Raw genomic sequence first — 21,170 nt, forward strand, 5'->3', positions numbered from 1 at the left:
CAGGTGTACATGCAGGACTGTTAAACGTGCTGGCTTTTTTTTTTTCCTTTGGTTTACTACGAAGCCCTCCTCCCCAGGCCCAGATTCCTGAGCCTCACTTATCAGTCAGTAGAACTCATTCTTATGGTAAGGATCGGAGCTGCTTTGCCGTAGAGGTGCACTTTGCAAGGGATAACGGAAGCTTCATTGGGATAACTGTGGAGACTTTCTTTTCAAAGCTTTACTGGGTTTAAATGTGCTAGGCTGGAGAGACGGCGCAGTGGTTAAGAGCACTGACTGCCCTTCTAGAGGTCCTGAGTTCAATTCCCAGCTACCACATGGTGGCTCACAATCATCTGTAATGAGATCTGATGCCCTCTTCTGGTGTGTCTGAAGACAGCGACAGTGTACTCATATATAATAAATAAATAAATCTTAAAAAAAAAACTGTTTCTTCTGATGTACTGAAAAAAAAAAACTGTTTGGTCAGACTCTGCAGGCTTTTGGCCTAGAGCCTACTCACCCACTTGGCTTCATTAGCAGCAAATGGACTTACGCTCTGGCCCAGAGAGGCTCTGAGAGGGTTTATACTTTAAAGAGACAGGCAGGAGCTGTTTTGGGATTTGTGGCCCCGCTCTTTGCTCTTAGCTCCACCGTCATAGAGCCATACTTGGACAAAGGGGAGTGACAGTGGCTGGGAGGGCTTGGGCTGAAGTTAACTGAGTCCGGTTCAGAGTCAGATGCGTCCATCCCAGGGTCTCTAGCATACAGCGGGGAAGAGCTAAGAACTTGGACCAACTGAAAACATTCTGAGATGCTCCCCACACCCTGGTGATTCGAGCCTGTGATTCTGGACCGTGAACTTAATAGACAATACTCTGCCAACTGTGCCAAAATGTCAGGCACCCCAGTGAGTCAGACCCAGACCCTCCTTCGATCCTCTGTAATTGGCTGACAAGGGACATTTTGTCAAGGACACCCTCACATCTCCTTCTCTTCCTCCTCCAAGCCCACCCACTAAAGTAGCCATTGGGCAGAAAGACTCTCTCTATCTCTGTCTCTTTGTCTCTCTGTCTCTGTTTCTTTGTCTCTGTCTGTCTGTCTCTGTCCTGTCTGTCTGTCTGTGTCCCCCCCCCCTCCCCCGTGAATGGACACATACCTGTGTGGATTCTTAAGTGGCGGTCCAAGTCTTTCATGCCATGGACGGTTTTGAAATGGCAGCCTAGAAGAGAAATGAAAAGCTCGCCCTTAACTGCTCAGCCCCAGAATCGCCATGGTTACGTCTAACCGGAAGCCTACCCATGCCTTCCTTCCTGTTTCCAAAGGACAGCGAAGGGCAGCACTTATCGCAGAGTGGGCTTCCAGTTAGGTGGCTCTGCTCGGCCGCAGTCTGGAGCTGGTGTCCCCACGTGGTGTTCCGCACGTGGTGAACCGAGGGTATCGGGTGCATCTTGCATTTTCCTTCCGCCTGGCAGTGCGAAGGATGAAACCCAGAACTTGTGGCATCCTCAGGGAGCGCCTTGCCGCTGGGATATGTCCTGGGCCCCTCACACTTGCCTTCTTTCTTTCCTTACAGCATCTGGCAAGACTGGAACTCACTACCTCATCCAGGCGGTCGTCAGACTTGCAGTAATCCTCCTGCCTCTGCCTCCCAAGTGCTGACATTCTAGATGTGTACCACCCCCACCTCTGCATTTTTGACTTAGTGAGGTTTCGACTTGAAATGGTTTTATCAAGGCACGAATCCACCCAAAGTTTGAAGAGCAGCTGAGAAACCAGTTACAGTCTCTCGAGGAGCTCTGTCAGTGCAGGGCTCACAGCACCCCACCTCCCCACCCCTCAAGAGGACATGCTTCAATCCTGTGAGTGACCTCGGAGGGCAATACAGGTGCAGAGTCTCCCTGCACTGGGACGAGGCAGGGATGGGCTCCTTCCACCGTGTTCCTCCTTTACCTGGATAGCAGCAGTTAAAAGTCCTTTCTCCAAGGGTGGCTGTTCGCTCCTTTGCTTCGGAGGTGGGCAGAGCGACTGCAGCGGGCTGCTGGGCATCGCTGTCTTCAGCAGGGAGGCCCGCTGGTTTCTGGGCGGCGTTTTCAAGAGCGGAGGCTGAAATGGAGACAGGAAGTTTGGCTTGGTTGCTGAGCAACCGCTGTCAAGGTGAGGATGTAGCTTTGAGATGCTTTCATTTTTGCCAGTTTCCCAAAAAGTACTTTAAAATATGAAAACCGGGAGAGACAGTTCTAGATGAGCTTGCGGAGGACTGAAGCTGGGCTCCCGGGTGCCGAGCCTGGCGCTTACAACTACCTGCCCTGCATGAAGGAATCCGGTGAACCCTCCGGCCTCCGCATACACCTGCATCCCCGTGCTCATACACAGTCACATAAGTACACGTATACATAGAAAAATAAAACGAATCCTTAAAGTCGAGCTGGGCTGGGACTCAGTTGGCAGAGTGCTTGTCTAACACGCAGGAAGCTCCGGGGCCAATCCTTCTCTGTGCATAAACCAGGCCTGCTGGTGCAGGCGCCCCATCCCAGCACTTGGGGAGTAGAGGCCAGATTAGAAGGTCAAGGTCGGGGTTGGGGATTTAGCTCAGTGGTAGAGCGCTTGCCTAGCAAGTGCAAAAGGCCCTGGGTTCGGTCCCCAGCTCCAAAAAAAAAAAAAAAAAAAAAAAAAAAAAAAAAAAAAAAAAAAGAACGTGGGGAAAAAAAAAAGAAGAAGGTCAAGATCGTTCTTGGCTACATAGTGAATCCAAGGCTAGCCTTGGCTACATAAGAAGCTGTTGCTGCCTGGTGGTGGTGGTGTACACCTTCAATCTCAGCACTCGGGGAGGCAGAGGCAGGCAAATCTCTGAGTTCAAGGCTAGTCTGGTCTATATATATAGCAGGAGTTCCAGGACAGCTAGGGCTACACAGAGAAACCCTGTCTCAAAAAACACAACAAAGCAAAAAATGAACTAAACCAAAAAAACCCAAAACCAACCCAACCCAACACCTATTTCGAAGAAGAGGAAGAGGAAAAGGAGGAGGAAGAGGAGGAAGAGGAGGAGGGGGGAGGGGGAGGAGGAGGAAGAGGAGGAGGGGGAGGAGGGGGAGGAGGAGGGAGGGGGAGGAGGGGGAGGGGAGGAGGGGGAGGAGGGGGAGAGGAGGAGGAAGAAGAAGAGGAAGAGGAGGAAGAGGGGGAGGAGGAGGAGATGACAACAACAACAACAACAACAATGAAACCTCAATGTGACAATACCTGTAGAGAAATAACCAGTGAACTTCTCAAACATCAAGCTAGCCCCAAACAGCCTAGATCAACTCTGGTCTTCAAATTGTAGTAATCCTCCTGCCTCTGATTCCCAAGTACTACGACTCCAGCCATGCGCCACCAATTCTCAAAGATGTAGCTTTCTTCCCCTTTTAGTTTGTAAAAGATAAGTTCGTTTTTATTTTCTGTCTATGAGCACACACGTATGCCTGTACCGAGTGCGTGCAGAGCTGACAGGCCAGAAGGGGACTGCAGATCTCCTGGAACTGGAGTCACAGTTGCGAGTCTCTGGGGTATTAGGAGCTGAGCCCAGCACCCTGCAAGAGGAGCAAATGCTCCTAACCACCGAAGCCATCTCTCTAGCGGCTAAAGATGCAGTCTTTCTTTTTTCTTTGTCGTGAGAGAAGGTCTCACTGTGCAACTCTGGGTGTCCTAGAACTCACTACATAGACAGGACTGAGCTCGAACTCACAGAGATCTGCCTGCCTCTGCCTCTCCTAAAGATGCAGTTTTAAAAGCTTCCCAGCTGGGCAGTACTAGGACACTCCTTTAACCCCAGCGCTCGGAAGATTTTGAGTTTAAGGCTGGTCTCGTCTACAGAGTAAGCTCCAGGACAGCCAGGGCTACACAAAAAACCCTGTCTCGAAAAGTCTATTCACCACTGGCTATTATTTTTGTATCAAATAATAAACAGGAATTATAAGAAAGTGGGGGGGAGGAGCCCTGTTGGGAACAAGCAAAAGAAATTTATTCTAAATTGTTATAGGATATTTGAGGCTGTTTCTAGTTTTCAGAGAGAGATTTGACAGTATAGGATCTGCCTAACTCTCAGAAGAGAGGGGAAAGGGAAGCTACCTAAGGAGAGACAGACAGAATACAATAGAGTTTGTGGAGAGCAGTACTCTGGAGTCGAAAGAGAGAGCAGGGGGTTGGGGATTTAGCTCAGTGAGCACAAGGCCCTGGGTTCGGTCCCCAGCTCTGAGAAAAAAGAGAGAGAGAGAGAGAGAGAGAGCGAGCGCAGAGCAGAGCAGCTCAGAGAGGGAGAAGGGGGCAGGTTTACAGAGAGACAGATTGAAGACAGAAAAAGCTAGACAGTCACAGGTAAAGACAAGAGCAAGCCAGAGAATGAGAAGGAGCCTGAAGATTAGAAAAAATTGCTTTAGTTAGAGGCCAGACAGAGAGCAATTCAGAGGTGGAGAGAAAAGCCAGATTGAATAAATCAGTGTGGAGAGGAGTTTGAACCAGAACAGTTGAGTTGAACCAACCAGCCAGAGCTCAGAAAGAACTAGAAAGCTGTGAGCTTATTCGGCGGCAAGCCTCAGAGGCTGAAAACATTCTAGGCCTAGATTAGATGGTACGGAGGCTAGAAGCGTCCAGGATCAGACCTAGATTAGCAGGCAGAGGCAGTAAACCTCAGAGAGGACAATTACACCAGCGGATTAAAGTTACTTTTACACCAAGCACTACCAGTTCCTTCTCAGACTCCATTTAATCATAGGGAGAAACTAAATTCAAGGTCCTAGGCTCTAGGGGAGCTGGGGACTTCCCTACAGCTGAACAGCTTCTATTATAAGAGAACAGTTGTCTGAGTCCAGCCATTGCAGGGACAACAACTTCTCCATCTTGCTGGCAGAGTCAAACTCAGTTCACAGTCCCAGGTCCGGGAGCCTGCTCATACCCTGATGGGCGAAAACTCCCTTGCTCAATTCCTTATGTCAAAATGTGACAACGCTGCACCCCATCCGGCTCTCCGGCTCCTTATGGTTTCATCCTTTGAATATGTCGTACAACGTCCCTTCAAGGTCGTAGTTCAGCACCCAACTCTGTTCTGTGGCCCTGATTGATTAGTAGCGGCTTGATTACAACGAGTTTTTGTCATCTGCGCCGACCTGGTATTTGAGTTATGTTGTCAGTTACAATGGACTCAAGCAGACTCGACGGCCCAAGAACTCTCGTTAGGTATGACAGAACACTGAAGGCACCAATCTGCCTTGTTATCATTGACTGTTAGTATTATTTTACATTGTGTGTGTGTGTGTGTGTGTGCACGTGTGCACACGCACATGCGGGGTTCATGGATAAGTCAGAGGATAACCTGTGGGAGTTGGTTCTCGCCTCCCACCTTGCGGATCCTGGGGGTTGAATGAGGACGGTCAGGGTTGGCAGCATGCGCCCTCATGCACGGAGCCATCTCGCCCGCCCCCACAGCCATTCTGCAATGCCTAGGCTCGCTTTACTAGGGCGCAGCTTTGCTTCAGCTCAATCATGAGGCCACCCCTGAGGCATTTCGCTCTCCAGGATAAAACATTTCAACAAACGGCTGGGAAGAAAGGAGATGGAGAGAGATACCAGAGATCACCACGAGCTGAGACCTGACACATGGGGGCCTTGACTCCTGAATCAAACATGCTACGAAAGCCACCTGAGATGGTGGGACATCCTGTGTTGGGCTTTAGATTGGGGGTGGATGTTGACCTGCGTCCAAGCTGAATGGCATCACATTTTGGTGCAAGCACAATTAAAGCAGGGGGAGAAGAGTTTGTGGGGAGGAGAAAACATGGTTGGCCCTGAGCAGAACCTGAGTAGTGGGTCCGCATGTAACTGGGTGTAACTCTCCCTGATACAGAACAGTGTGGAGAACCCACATGGCTTTGTGTGTATGCACATATGTGTTCATGTGTGTAAAGGTGCACACACAATGCACATGTTTATGTGTGTGAAAGTGCACACACAATGAGCATGTGTTCATGGGTGTGAAAGTATGTACACAATGCACATGTGTGTTCATGTGTGTGAAGATGGGCACACAATGCACACATGTGTTCTTTTTTTTTTCTTCTTTTTTTTTTTTTCGGAGCTGGGGACCGAACCCAGGGCCTTGTGCTTGCTAGGCAAGTGCTCTACCACTGAGCCAAATCCCCAACCCCCACACATGTGTTCTTGTATGAAGGTGTGCACAGTGCACATGTGTGTTCATATGTGTGAAGGGGTGCACACATGTGCAATCCAGAGGTTGATTGACTGTGTCTTCTGTAGTCATTCTTCATCTTATTTTTTGAGACAGGGTCTCCAACGGAACTGGAGCTCCTCAGTTTGGCTAGACAGGCTGGCCAGTGAGCACCACGATCCTCTTGTCTCTGCCTCCCCCAGCGCTGTCTGCAGGGATGGATAACAGCCTGCTTACCACACTAGACTTTGAACTCTAGCCGGGTTATTTGGAATTCTTTCCTGCAGTGTTCTGCTTCTGCCCCAGGCAGGGAGAGCCCTCTAACTTACTCAGCTTTTGCCAGGCCTGTGACACCTAGACTTCATGGTGGCTGGTTTATGGTACCCTTGTTGGCAACAAGCAAAAGAATTTATCCTAAATGCTACCATTTCACTTTCAGACTCCACTAATCATGGGGAGAAACTAAATTCTAGGTCCCAGGCCCTAGGGGAGCTGGGGACTTCCCGATAGCTGAACAGCTCCTCTTGTAAAGAAACAGTTGTCTGAGTCCAGCCATCTCAAGAACAGCTTCTCCATCTTGCTGGCGGGGTCAAACTAAGTTCACGTTCCCAGGACACACTCCTAACCTGATTGATGGACACTCCCTTGCTCAACCCCTGATGTCAAAATATGACTGGACAATGCTACTTCTCTGCCCCCTCTCACTTTATGGTTTTATTCTTTAAATATGTTCTGCAACATCCCTTCAGGCTTGGAGTAGTTCAGCTCCCTTGTCTGTTCTGTGTCCCTGATTGGTCAGTAGTGCACCGATTGATCAGTAGTGCCCTGATTGGTCAGTAGTGCCCTGATTACCATGCATTTTTTTTTTTTTTTGTCCTCTGCATTGACCTGGTGTTTGAATTGTGTCGGAATTAAGTGGACCCCACAACACCCTTTCTAGGTTTACGAATATAAACTATTTTAGAAGAGCCCTCAAACCACTCCTCCCCACCACCTCAGAGGGGAGATATGGAGCCCACAGGAGGCTCTGCCCAGAGGTTGACGGGAGATGGAAATGGAGTTTGAGACCAGAAAAGCAAAGAGTACCCCGCCCTACCCCCTCCTGCTGGGAAGCAGCAGGTGGAGAGGAGCATAAAGTTCATTTTAAAACCCTCTCCCCACCCCCTACCCTCAGAAAGGGGACCTGAGGAATTACAAAGTCCAAAGTTAGAGAAAATCTAAGGGGAGGTGCTTTAGAAAGGCCAATCATCCTGAGGGCAGATACCTGCGGTGACCTGAGAGTAGACGGTAAAGGTTCCCCCTTCCCCAGGCTCTTTAGACTTGGGACATTCTCCAGTGGGAAGGGGGCACGTGACCTAAGGTACTCCAAGGGGGGGGGGAGTGTTACTTCACGGTTCCCACTGGTCCACGGTAGGAAGGGAGAGCCAGAGCTTCCTAGTTCCAAACCTGCGGTTCCACTCACCCCATCCCCTGTAGTTCCACGAGCTTCCCAGAGGCACCTCAGCTGCGCAGCCCTGACCTTACAGCCTTACAACGCTGTTCCCCGAATCATTCACCCCCTCATTCATCCTTCAGGTTCCTGGAAGGTTCCCTCTCTGGGAGGTGGTTAACGCACATGAAACCCATCCCACATCGGTCCTAAAGATTTTTCTGCCTCTTTTTTGGGGGGTTTGGGGTGGGGGTAAAGAACTGATGTCTTGTCCTTGGCTCCTGCTTTGTCCCTCCCTGGATATCACTTATAAAAGTGCAAGTGTGTCCCCAGCATGTTCATCTGGCCGGCAACGCAGCAGAATGAGAGCCCAGATGCGCTCACCCCGCAGACAGCCCCTGGGTTCCAAGCATCCCTTAGCCGCGTGGGAGGCGAACTGGCCGCTCTAAGCGCTTTCCCGCTTTCCCGGAGAGTAGCAGTCACCCCGCGGAGGGTGTAATTGACACACGCACGCGTAATTCACACAGACCCCCTGACCCGCCCAGGTCTGCATCTCTGGACTGGAGCTGGAAGCTTTGCATACCACCGTACAGATCTCCCTCCCACGCCCTTCCCAGATCTGACACTAATGAGGGTCCGGGGACAGGGACATCAGAACAACTGCCTCCAAGTCCCAGGACTGGAGCTGGAAGCTTCGCGCACCATCCACGAACCCGCTTCATCTGACACCTACCGGGGTATAGGGTTAGGGACAGAGTAGCTGTCCTCAGGACTTTGGGCTGGAACTGAAAGCGGCTTGCACCATTCCACGCACTCCAACCTCCCCTTCCTAGATCTGACACACGTTGGGGAGGACCAGGGGCTGGGGAGTGTTGGGGGACATCACAGAAGCAGTCCCTAAGTCCCAAGACGGGGTCTAGAAGCTTCCAGCACCATTACAGGTGCCCCTTCCGTCGTCCAGACTCGACACCTACACAATTTCCTGGGTGGGGAGTACACCAGAGAAACTGGGGATGTCGGAGCCACTGTCCCTGGTGTCCCGGGGCTACTCACCCGGCTCCCCCGCTGTGCGCGGGGCCACTCCTCCAGGCTCGTTGCGCTCGGGCTGAGGCTCCTGAGAGCGCAGGTGCTGGGGTTTGGCTTGCTTCCGCCGCGACATGGCTCCCGGAGGGTCCCCAAGAGTGGCCTCCTGAACAGCGCGCGTTTCCCGACTTTGGAGGCACACCCCCACACCGGGCCGAATCGCGCATGTCCCAGCCCTGCCGCCCGTCAGCCCGGTAGGGCGATTTATCAAGTGTCCTGACAGCCGCTTGGGCGGCAGCCAGGACCTCAGGGGTCCCGGGAACCCCGCTCCCACGCACGAGCTCCGGCTCCACCCCGGCCCCGCCACAGCAGAATCTGCATTTTAACAAGCTCCCCAGGTGATGCGCGCGCACGCTCAGGTCGGCGAAACCCTGTCTGCATTTTAACGAGATCCCAGGTGATTCGTTGGCTCATTAAAATTGCAGAAGCGCCAGCCCTCTTCCCACTTTAATGTGCTCCTCGAGTCGCTGGGGAGCTCGTTAAAATGCAGATTCTGACTCGGCGAGTCTGGGGTGGGGCCCGAACGTCTGTATTTCTAACGAGCTCCCACGTGAGGCCGTGGCCGCTGCCACGCGGGCTGGAGAGCTTTCACATTCTCTCTTAATTGGTCCAGCCTGGGACCGCGGTGCTGGGATATTTCTCGCAAAAACTCGCAGGGATTTTCTCCTGCGCAGGCGAAGGTGGTGAAGGGCCTGGGCTCGTGGCGCGTCCTCTCACCTGCGCATCCGAGTACACAATTTAAGAACTAGGGTGTCTCCAGTTTGCTCCACTCTTTTTCCTGCAGTCAGTTAAAAAAAAAAAAAAAAAAAAAAAAAAAAAGAAGTAGGTTTGGGCTGGCAAGATGGCTCAGCGGGAGGGAACTCATCCCTGTAAGATGCATTCTGGCCTCCACAAACGGGACCACACACACACACACACACACACACACACACACACGAACAAATTTAAGTAGAAGTCCTGGATTCAGGAGGTGAAGCCTGTGACTTTGCTCTTTTATCCCGCCTTCCGTTCCTGCCCCGGGACTCAAGGTCTAGGACCACACAGGAGAGGCCTTTGGGGCCAGCCTCGGCGCAGGCCCCACCCACTGTGTGACTGAGGCGCGGTCCCATCCCGGGGGTTTTTGCCTAATTGATTTTTCGTGCTCAGACTAGCTGGGACCTTTCGGAGACCAGAGGGGGACCCCTCCTTCTGAACGAGGTCCAACAAGGATCAGCAAAGCCACCTAGTCCCCCCAAGGTGTTTACTTTTTCAGATTGGGAAGTTACTTAAACAGGGCTGTGCCCCAAGCCTGCCCAAACCTGAGAGTCACGTGGTGGCCACGGCTCAGAAAGACCCAGCGGTGCTCAGCTGCGAACTCTTGCGGTGGGGACCTGAGAGTCTGTAGTTTTAAATCAAGGCAGATGAGTGCTTAAGGCCAGGTCTTTAAAATGGGGTGTGTGTGTGTGTGTGTGTGTGTGTGTGTGTGTGAGAGAGAGAGAGAGAGAGAGAGAGAGAGAGAGAGAGAGAGACAAGCTGGGGTGGCTTTATTTCTTTATGAGTGCACTGTCTTCAGACACACCAGAAGAGGGCATCGGGTCCCATTACAGATGGTTGTGAGCCACCATGTGGTTGCTGGGAATTGAACTCAGGACCTCTGGGAGAACAGTCAGTGCTAACTGCCAAAACATGTCTCCAGCTTTCCTTTGGGTTCTCAGTTGTCAATCTATTTAGGCATCTGTAGATAATGCTGGGTGAAATCACAAGGTTAAACTCAGAGACATATTTCTAAAGAAAGTTTTCCGTGGTATATGTGTGCGGCCGCACCTATGCAGAATGATTTAAAAGTTGTTGAAAGGTTTTATTTTAAATTCTGTGTATGTGTGCGCATCTTGTGGGCGTTTGAGTGCAGATGTCTCTAGAAGCTAGCACTTTGGCTCCCCTGGAGCTGGTGTCACAAGGAGTCCTGAGTTATCCGTCTGATGTAGGTGCTGGGAATCGAACTCTGGTCCTGTGGAAGAACTGGGCATGCTCTGAACTGCTGAAGCCATCTCTCCATACCTTTACATGATTTTACAGATTGGATATAACGGTGCATGCCTTTATTTAATCCCAGCACTTAGAAGGCAGAGGGAGAAGAATCTCTCTGAATTCAAGGTCAACCTACCTACATTGTGAGTTCTAGGCCAGCTAGGCCAAAAATGAGATCCTGTCTCAATTTTTTTTTGCACATTAATTTATGTAGTTTGCGTGTGTGTGTGTGTGTGTGTGTGTGTGTGTGTGTGTGTGTGTAGGTCAGAAGAAAACCTATGGAAGTCAGTTCTTTCCTTCTACCATGTGGGTTCTAGGAATCCAAGTCAGGTTGTCAGGATGGTGACTACTGGGTGCCTGCTGACCCCTGACCCCTGCTCCCAGCCCTGTACACAGATATTCAAACACACATACATGCTCTGGTTTAGTGTCTCCCAGACTGTCTCAGGATCAAGAAGAAGCTGGGAACAGAAACTCACTCTGAGAAACGTGAGAAAGAGTACATTGAAGGTGACGTCAGAGATGCTTGATGTCACATTAAACTTGGCCACGGGCCAGCCCATCAGTAGCCAAAACGTGTCACAGGACCGAAGAATCCCTTTCTCATCCTTACTGAGCACTGTGAGTTTCTTTCTCTCTTTTTTCTTTCTTTCCTTTCTTTTCTTGTTTTGTTTTTGTTTTGTTGTTGTCGTCTTGGTTTTTCAAGACAGGGTTATATCTCTGTGTAGTCCTGGCTGGCCTGCCGCTCTCTCTGTAGGCCAGGCTGGCTTCAGACTCGGAGATCTGCCTGCCTCTGCCTCCTGAGCGCTGTGACTAAAGGCGCGCACCCCCATGTCCTGCTGGATCTCTCAGATTATTGTCACGGTTCATCCACTTTGAGGTCTGTAGGATAATCATGGGATGACAATACCATAATTGGGCTGGAGAGGTGGCTCAGCAGTTAAGAGCACTGACTGCTCTTCCAGAGGTCCTGAGTTCAAATCCCAGCAACCACAAGGTGGCTCACAGCCTCTGTAATGGGATCTGACGCCCTCTTCTGGTGTGTCTGAGGACAGCTGCACTGTACTCATATAATAAATAGAAATAAATAAATCTCTTTTTATAAAAAAGAAAATACCATAATGTATTCTTTGTTCTTCTGGACAGCTGTGCTGTTATGGACTGGGCTTTCGAGCCCGCAGGATCTTTCCCAGGAGTGTCCTGGTTTCTTCTGAGTGAATGCAAGCACCATGGATGTTGGAACAGAGGACAAGAAGGGATCACACCGGGGCTGGGGATTTAGCTCAGTGGTAGAGCGCTTACCTAGGAAGCACAAGGCCCTGGGTTCGGTCCCCAGCTCCGAAAAAAAAAGAACCAAAAAAAAAAAAAAAAAAAAAAAAAGGGATCACACCAATCTCCCTCCATCCCAGCATGGGAGAGGAGACTGACCTGACGTCATCTCCCACACACACAGTGTTACCAACAGCCTTAATTCTGGGAACCATTTCGATGCAGAGGTCTCTCGTTGCCACCATAATTTGCATTTCCCCTGCTTATATAATTCCAAGAATGAAATGGAAATCATGTTTTCCACCAACACGAGGGCAAGGACTGATTAGTGTCCATTTCTTTATTTATTGAGACAGGTTCTTACTATCTAGCCCTGGCTGGGCTGGAGCTCCCCATCGAAACCAGGTTCACCTAGTTCAAACACGATGAGATCTGTCTGCCTCTGATTCCTGAGTGACAAGATAAAAGTTCCCTTTGGTTTCCTGGGGGCCAATTCACTTAGACTGGGTGTATAAGTAATGCTGGGGCTGGAGAGATGGCTTAGCAGTTAAGAGCACTGCACACTTTTCCAGAGGACCTGGCCTCAGTACCCAGAACCTACTGATGGCTCATGACCTCCTGTAACTCCAGTACCAGGGATCTGATGACACCATCTGACCTCCTTGGGTACCAGCAACTCTGGTGCACAGACAGGGGCCGGAGAAACAGTCGTACACATAAAATGAAAATAACAAAAGATTTAAGGGTGTGTGTGGCCACACCTAGTATTTAGGCAGTACTGTTTTACAAAGTACCTAATTAAAGTTCTAGCCTGTCTGTTTGTTTGTCAGTCATGTCTGTCTGTCTGCCTTCCTTCCTTTTTTTCCTATCTTTTCCCCTCTCCTCTCCCTATCTATCCCAGGGTGTCTTGGAACATACAGCCATCCCCCTGCCTCAGTGCTCAGTGCTGGGATTACAAGGTGGCTTGACACCTGTTCAAAGACCTACCCCTCTGTTCATCTATATCTTTTTTTTTTTTTTTTTTTTTTTGAGCTGGGGACTGAACCCAGGGCCTTGCGCTTGCTAGGCAAGCGCTCTACCACTGAGCTAAATCCCCAACCCCCTCATCTATATCTTATTACCGAGTTTACTGCCAAGTTTTCATGACTTGATTTCAAGGGCCATGACTAAAAATTATGGGAAAGAATCCCCAGGGCCTGTGTTCAGGAGCCACGGGTGTTACCTCGCGTGCGGTTTTCACATCGACTGTTTCTTGTGTGTTTAAATCTAGCCGATCATTTGTGAGTGTGTGTGGTGCCTCCACGCATGGGGATATATGTGCACATCTGTTCAGAGGTCAGAGGAGGACATCGGGTGTCCCGCTCTGCCATTTTTTGCCTTATTTACTCGACACCCAGCCTTCACTGAACTTGGGGCTAAGCCAGCCAGCAACAGTCCACCCGTGTCTCCTCCCTGATCTCCCCAAGGCTGCAGTTACAGGTTCGTGTGTGGAGCACGTCCATGTTGGCACCACTGTTTGCATCTGAGCTCAGGTCCTCAAAGGAGCCAGGCCCTGCTCTTCCCCACCGAGGCCAGGCAGAAGCTGGTAAGTTTTGAACCTTAGGGACTTTTGCAAATTCAACTGAAGAGGAAGTCGCTTGGAAGCCCTGAAGGTTTTGAGATGACACCTAGGCTTCGGGGGCGGGGGCGGGGGGGGAGGGTGTCCTCCGTAAGGTGACACTCTGCTCTTCCCTTCCCAAGCCCGCATTTCTGCACTCTGGACCACTTCAGGAGTTACTTCCTCATTCTGGACAGACCCATTGCCTTCCTCCTCAGGGCTCTCAGGCTGCCCGCTTCCTTCAAACAGAGAGTCAAGCCATCTTCTCTGGGATGAGCAGCTGGTCAGAGTGAAATGATGGGACCCTATGGCTTTTCAAAATCCAAGTTAAACAGTGGACCTCTGATTCAGGTGTGTGTGTGTGTGTGTGTGTGTGTGTGTGTGTGTTTTGCACACACATTAGTGTGTAACTATACACGCCCCCTCAGGAGCACTTGCAGCCAGAACAGGATGTCCAGTGTCTTCCTTTATCACCCTTGACGATCCTGTCTTGAGACAGGGTCTCTCGATAAACCAAACCAAACAAACAACCCTCCTCATTGGCCAATCTGTCTCACCCCCAATGTTGGGGTTGTAGCTACTGGCTTTTTATGTGGGTGCTGGGGACCTCACGCTTGCAGAACAGGCTCACCTACCGCTTGTTGGGAACAAGCAAAAGAAAGTTATTCTTAGTCATAGGGAGAAACTAAATCCAAGGTCCCAGGCCCTAGGGGAGCTGGGGACTTCCCTACAGCTGAATGGCTTCTGTGGTAAACAGTTGTCTGGGTCCAGACATCTCAGGGACAACTTCTCCATCTTGCTGGTGGAGTCCAACAAGTTCATGTTCCCAGGCCTAGGAATGAACACCTATCCCACTTCTCCAAATGTCTTTTTTTTTTTTTTTCTTTTTTTCGGAGCTGGGGACCGAACCCAGGGCCTTGCGCTTGCTAGGCAAGTGCTCTACCACTGAGCTAAGTCCCCAACCCCTCCAAATGTCTTCCCCCCCCCCCCCGGAGCTGGGGACCGAACCCAGGGCCTTCCAAATGTCTTCTTAATTGTCTGTTAACCAGTAAAGAATATAGAAATTTCTGTTATCTAAACCAAGGTGCGTACGTTATAAAAATTTATAACCAATTGCTCGAATTAACTACATGCAGCTGACCCACTCCTTTGGCCCCCCTTATCACTCTGAGCTCCACACCTAATGTCTAGGAGAATGAATTAAGGACTTTAAAGCCATCCCTGGATATGGCCCAGTCTCTATTGGGTACTCCCTTGATTAACCCATAGTGCTAAAATACAACCGGAAAACACCACAGCTCCCCTCAGCCCACCCCTCACTATGTGGTCCCGTTGTACAATCTCCCTTCAGGGGCATCGTTCAGACCCAGAACTGACCACTTCCCTGAGTGCTCAGAAAATAAAACTTTCATTTTTAAGCTTCTGCACCTGAAGCCAGTTTTCTCAGCTTTCACTCCCAACCCAACACACTGGGCCATCTCTCCAGCCCCTACTCGATCCTTTGAAAGACACCACTTGCTTCCCACATTCCCTCAATGAAATGGCAGTGATGTTACAGTCCGGGGACTGTGATGAGCAACCTTATGTGTAGGGCACAAACAATGTCTGCTACTGAGGCAGTGATCTACAGGTTACTAGTTATTGATAACGCTGGGGTGCGTGTTACACTTATCTATGACAGTAGTAAGCACTCTAACGAGACAAGACACTCTTTCCAGGGAAACACACTCGAAGCATGGGGCGACATTAATCTTCTGAGTTGCAGAATTCACTTATTTCTGCACCAGCTGAAGCCCATATACATTTATGAGAACACACACACACACACACACACACACACACACACACACACACAACGGGTTTCTTTGTTCACAGATACGGAAAATGCTTCAGATTGTGGTCAAATGGAAAAGCCAAAGGACACAAAGGACAAGAGACGTGGGATGCCACCATGACTGTACATATCAACACACATGTAATAGGGTATGAAGCATCCCACATATTAGAGACACTTCAAAAGTCAGGAGAGGCCCGAGAGGTGTCCTGTGACTCGGGCCTGGGGATGAGGACAGAAAAAAAAAAAAAAAAAAAAGCACAGTGGAGGTGTGGCTGACTGACTGACATGTTGGGATAGATCTTTTCACAATCTCTTAGGTTTTTAAAAAGAACTTTTTAAAAGGTAGGCGTGGCTGGAGAGATGGCTCACTGGTTAGGAGCTTGGGCTGTTCTTCTAGAGAACTGGTGTTCAATCACCCGGCATCCACGTGGTTACTTTCACCATCTTTGACTCCACCTATAGGAGATCTGATGCCCTTGTCTGACCTGTCCCCCACGGGCACTGAGTGTACGTGCAGGACAAACATATGCATAGGCAAAACATCCACACACAGGAAATACTTTTTAAAAATTGTTAATTAAAAATATTTATTTTTAACTGTGTGTGTATGTGTCTCTATGTCTATGTAGGGTATGTGGACACAAATGCAGGTCTTCTGGGAGGCCAGGAGAAGGTGCCAGAGTCCCTGGGGCTGAAGTTACAGGCAGTGGGGAGAAACACAATATGGGTCCTGGGAACTGAACTCAGCCGCCCCCCCCCCCCCCCAGAGCCATCTCTTTAGGCCCTACACTTTTCAAAAGTTTAAACAATAAAATTTGGTCTGCACGTAAAATGATAGCTGTGCCAGTTCAGGGCAACCCTTGCCCCGAGTCAAACAACAAAACTAAACCTCCTTGGCGATGCCTCCTACCTTGAGGTGTGGCGCATTCTTGGATTCAACATATCCGTCAGCTTCTCCCGCCTTTGCCAGCCTCTTCCGCCACCGCCACCTCTTATTTGGGGGGAGGGGGTGGGTAGGGCAAGGTTTACTTACAGATTTCCTCACCTAAGGACACACACTGCACAGTCTTGCCTCTTTCACTGAGTGTCTCTTCTTCCCTGGAATCTGGAAGTCTGTGAGTCAACATGTTGCCACAGGCAGCCAAGTCTGTTTTCATTCTCCCGCATAATCCAGTGTGTGACTGCGCCGTGCTGGGGCCGTGCCCTGCGGAAGGGCGCTTGCTCTCCAGCTCGGTAATTAAGAGCCATGCAGGGGTGTGCGATCCTGCACAGGTTTCGTGGTCCGTGTGTAGAAGCTTCTCCGTACCCAGAGTTTGTGCTGAACCAGCTCCCCAGGTGATTGGAGAAGCGCTGAGATCAAAATCTCATTTTTAACAAGATCCCCAGAGTGTCATATTGGCACGGATCGGCCGGGTCATGGGATCCCGCTCACCCTTCCTAGGAGGTGTGAAACTCGCTTCTAACTCCGCTTTACCAGTTCACATTCACATCCATGCATTTTTTTTTTCTTTTTTCTTCTTTTTTCTTTTTGGAGCTGGGGGCCGAACCCAGGGCCTTGCGCTTGCTAGGCAAGCGCTCTACCACTGAGCTAAATCCCCAACCCCCCATGCATTATTTTTAAATGAAAAAGAAAATAATCAGGGTGGGAGTGGGGAGGGATGGCATGATAGTTGGGAGCTTAGAAAAAAAATCTTTGCCTCCCAAACCCCAGGAAACCCACAGTGGAAGGAGAGAACCAGCCCCACAAAGCTGTCCTCTGAGCTCCACACGCACACTGTAGCATGCATGTACCCCAAACTGCCAGACCATAATAAAGAGTTTTTAAAAGTGGCTGCGTGGGCTGGGTCTGTAGCTCAGTCGGTGGCCTCACAGCGGTGAGCTCAGCACTTGGAGATGTGGGTCGCGGGGATCATGAGTTCAGGGTTATCCCTGGCTACACAGAGAATTCAAAGCCAACCTGGGTTACCTGAGACCTTGTCTCAAAAACAACGAACACAAAAAATGCACCCTTACCACCCCCGTCTCCCACACAGCAGACTCTAACAGATCAGAAAGGAACGGTCTTAGCTGACGAGGGACAGCGTCGGGAGCAGTCACGGGGTGGGCGGCACTCTGCGTGGCTGGTTCGATGGCTCAGTGTCGTTATTAACTGCCTTCCCTTCTGTCTCATCTGTCTTGATCTAAATGTCTGTTTTCCTTCAAAATCATATGTTGAGAAGGAAATGTTTATGTTACCAGGGTGGGCCCCAACTGGGTAGATTCCTTTATAGGAAACTCTGTGGGGGTGGTGGTGGGTATATTTAGGGCACATTTTAAATGTGCGTGGAATTTCCAAGGAACAAATAAAAATAGCATTTAAAAATAAATAAATGAAAGACTTCAGAAATACCAGGTGAGGATGAAGCTGGAAGATCTCTGTGAGAAAACGATTCTTGCTCGGATGCTGACGTCCGCATCTGGTGCTTCAGCCTCCGACTTCCTGGTTGTCAGGATGACAAGAGACGCCTTTCTGTTGTCTGTAAGCACCCCATCTATGGCAATTGGTGATAAACTCCTAAACAGACTAAGGCGCCCTCTCATCTCCTGCTGAACCCTAGAAATATCTCGTAGGCTCTCGACAGGTTTGGGAAGGTGACCTAATCACCCTTGGCCTGAGGGAACAGGACGGATAGCAATGGCAGAGTGGTCATGCCTACTGGGATGAAAAGAGTTGATACTTACAGAGGCTCATTGTGGGTCAGGGCTGATTTGACATACACTTTACTTGCATGCATGAGTGTGTGTGTGTGTGTGTGTGTGTGTGTGTGTGTGTGTGTGCGCGTGTATTTGATGCTGGTGGGGGTTGAACCCAGGACCTTGTACATTCTAGGCAAGGACTCTACCACTGAGCTATGGCTCTGCTCTCTCTTAACCTCCATGAGCCCCAGGCTCCAAAGCTGTAAACTGTTTTCTCCAGATATTAAGAGGAAATGCGTCTGGCTGGAGAGGTGGCTCAGAAGTTAAGAGCTCCGGTTTCTCTTTTGGAGGACCTGGGTGGAGCTCCCCGCACCCAAACGGCGGCTTGCAATCACTTATAACTCCAGTCTCAGGGGATCTGATGCCCTCTTCTGGCCCCCATGGGTACTGCATGCACGCGGTATACAAATATACACAGGCAAAACAAACACAACATAAAAATAAATCAGTTAAGAGAAAATGTGTGTAAGGGAGCAACGAACAGTACTTAACTCAGGAATTAGTTACCATTCTGACCGTGGGTAACCAACCTCTTCTCTTCCTACACTATAATACTTTCCGTGACTGAAATAGAAAAATAATTGCGAATTATATTGATTTTAGTGGGCATATACACTGTGCCGGAAAATACTTTGGAAACACTTTGGTATGGAAGACAGATTTGGGGGCCGGAGAGGTGGTTCAGTGGCTGAGTGTGCTTAGTGCTTTTGCAGAGGACCCTAATTTAGTTCCCAACACCACATGGGGGGGCTCACAGCCATCAATAACTCCAGTTCCAGGTGATGCAGCGCCCTCTTCTGGTCTGCACAGGTACTGCATGCACATGGCGCACAGCTGTGCATGCAGGCAAAACACATATAAAGTAAAAATGAATAAAGCCGGAAGTGGTGGTGCACACACCTTTAATCCCAGCACTCAGGAGACAGAGGCGGGTAGAGCATGTGAGTTTGAGGCTAGCCTGGTCTATATAATGGCCATGGCACCCCACCTACATACACACAAAATAAATAATTACAAACCCCACATGTTCTCCGGGTCACATTCTCAGACCCAAACCATTAACATTAGAGAGCAGAAACAAAATGTGCCTTCCTAAATTTGAGCTACTTAAAAACCAGGGAACACAGCTCTAGCCCCCAGACTGCAGTTCCTCCAAACGACTCCCTCAGACAGAAACAGCAATGAGGCTGGACCGGCAGGGGAAGGGCAAGCCATAGAAGTCCACAGGTGTGGCGGTGAGGGAAGCTTTGAGAGGTCCAAGTAAGCAAACAGATTCCAAACCTTGTATGCTGTGGGACTTTCTGTATTTTACCCAAGTTGGAGTGAGCGAGTCACTATTCCTGCTCACATGAAAATAGAGAATATCTGGCAGACAGCGGAGACAGTAATGTAGTAAGAATAAGATACAAGGTCCAAGAAACCAGAGGTCAGAGACAGACTCAGAAGGCGGGGTTCTCCAGGGACTTGAAATTTGCATTTCCCAAAGACCTCAGCTTGACCCCTGAACCCTACCTCCTCCCCCTTGTGTAACCCCGTTTGGCCTTCAACTTGCTACAGAGTTGAGGTTAACCTTGAACTTCGGATCCTCCTGCCTTTAATCCCAGACTGCTGGGATTTTACAAGCGTGCACCATGGGGTTGGGGGTGTGGCTGATGGAACTCAGGGCTTCCTGCACATTAGGCACGCACTCTTGCTGACTGAGCCTACAACCTCAGGGTTTTTAACTATTGTTTCGATTCAGCCCAGTTTATTACAGTTTATTACCCAAAGCAGAAATCATCTCTTCATATAAGAGTGAGATGCTTACATGACCACTTTCATTAAATTAATTCATGTTATTGAAGAATGAGGGTAGGCGGTTGTGCCCAAGACACGATGAAGCGGTCCCACAACATTCTAAGACATTCGTCTGTCAATCCTGGCAGACACTGGAAACCGGAAAGATATTCCTAGACTTTTGTTTCACATTCTTGGGCTTTCTGGCTTGCTCTTTGGCGCCACCTAATGACCAATTCAAAAGGGACGGGTTAGAATTTCTCCTTTCGCTTTTGAGCAAGGTCTTATTCAGACCTTAGCTTGAGCAGAAATAGACATTTAAGAAACCATGTCTGAGAAAGCCCTGTCAAGTCTTATTAGGATCCTACATCCCATTAAATTCAAGCAGAAACGTCAGGACCCTCAAGTCCGAAGTTTCAAGTGGGCGGGAGCCAGATGTGGGGCGCGGCACTCGGGCTCGTAAACGCGTAAGCCCAGCAGGCAGAAGGCGAATCCTCTTGGCCTACAGAGCGAGACTTTGTCTCAAAAACAAAAATAAAGACACAGCAGTTTGGGTGGCTTTAGATATCCGTGAAGGAGGGAGGTGTTTCTGAGAGGAGCCCAAGCCCCTTCTGTTCAAGTTCCCTCTGATTCTGTAACAAAGCACAGAGCCGGAGAGGTGGTTCATCAGTTAACAGTTCCCGCGCTGCTCGGGTTCCTGCGCTGCTCGTGCAGGCGCCCCGGGTTTGTGTCCCAGCACCCAAGCCAGCTCAGAATCACTGGTAACTTCAGCTCCAGGAGGATCTGACACCCTCTCTGGCCTCTGTGAGCCCCTGCACTGATGTGCACACACGCGCGCACACACAGACACATGCACATAATGAAAAACAAATGGAATCCATCCTTCACCCTCTCTAATCACATTCTGAGCTGCAACAAGTTGTCACTAGGTACACTATTCGGTGTAACTTAACCAGGTGTTAGGGCACTGTCCTTTGGACTCCTCACCCCCAGCACTCAACAGAAAATGGTCCATTATAGTAGGGATCTATGTAGGGACACAAGTTCTCCACACAGACAGACAGTCAGACAGACATACACACACATTCACATACATACACACAGAGTTTCTCTCTCACACACAGCAACACACATACACAGTCTCTCTCACACACACATACACAGTGTCTCTCACACACACATAGTCTCTCTCACACACACAGTCTCTCTCACACATACACAGTCTCTCTCTCACACACAGTCTCTCTCTCACAGTCTC

The 21,170-nt window shown here is 49.7% G+C and overlaps 1 protein-coding gene and 1 long non-coding RNA gene across 2 annotated transcripts in view; one reads left to right on the forward strand and one right to left on the reverse strand.

Moving 5' to 3' along the window:
* The window catches only part of Zfp93 (zinc finger protein 93), a 21,023-nt gene extending 11,975 nt beyond the window's left edge, over positions 1 to 9,048 (reverse strand). The window contains exons 1-3 of the mRNA NM_001106546.1: positions 8,661 to 9,048; positions 1,933 to 2,085; positions 1,139 to 1,201 (exon numbers count right to left, since the gene is read on the reverse strand). Of these exons, the coding sequence (NP_001100016.1) occupies positions 1,139 to 1,201; positions 1,933 to 2,085; positions 8,661 to 8,766 (322 nt within the window). The 5' untranslated portion in view covers positions 8,767 to 9,048. The remainder of the gene's footprint in view (positions 1 to 1,138; positions 1,202 to 1,932; positions 2,086 to 8,660) is intronic.
* On the forward strand, positions 1,288 to 2,401 carry LOC134486484 (uncharacterized). Its single transcript, XR_010065475.1, has 2 exons — positions 1,288 to 1,416; positions 1,556 to 2,401. It is a non-coding gene; the product is annotated as an uncharacterized LOC134486484 (long non-coding RNA).
* Positions 9,049 to 21,170: the final 12,122 nt, after the last annotated feature.

This window comes from Rattus norvegicus, chromosome 3 (assembly GCF_036323735.1).
Source record: "Rattus norvegicus strain BN/NHsdMcwi chromosome 3, GRCr8, whole genome shotgun sequence".
NCBI classification, from domain to species: Eukaryota; Metazoa; Chordata; class Mammalia; order Rodentia; family Muridae; genus Rattus; species Rattus norvegicus.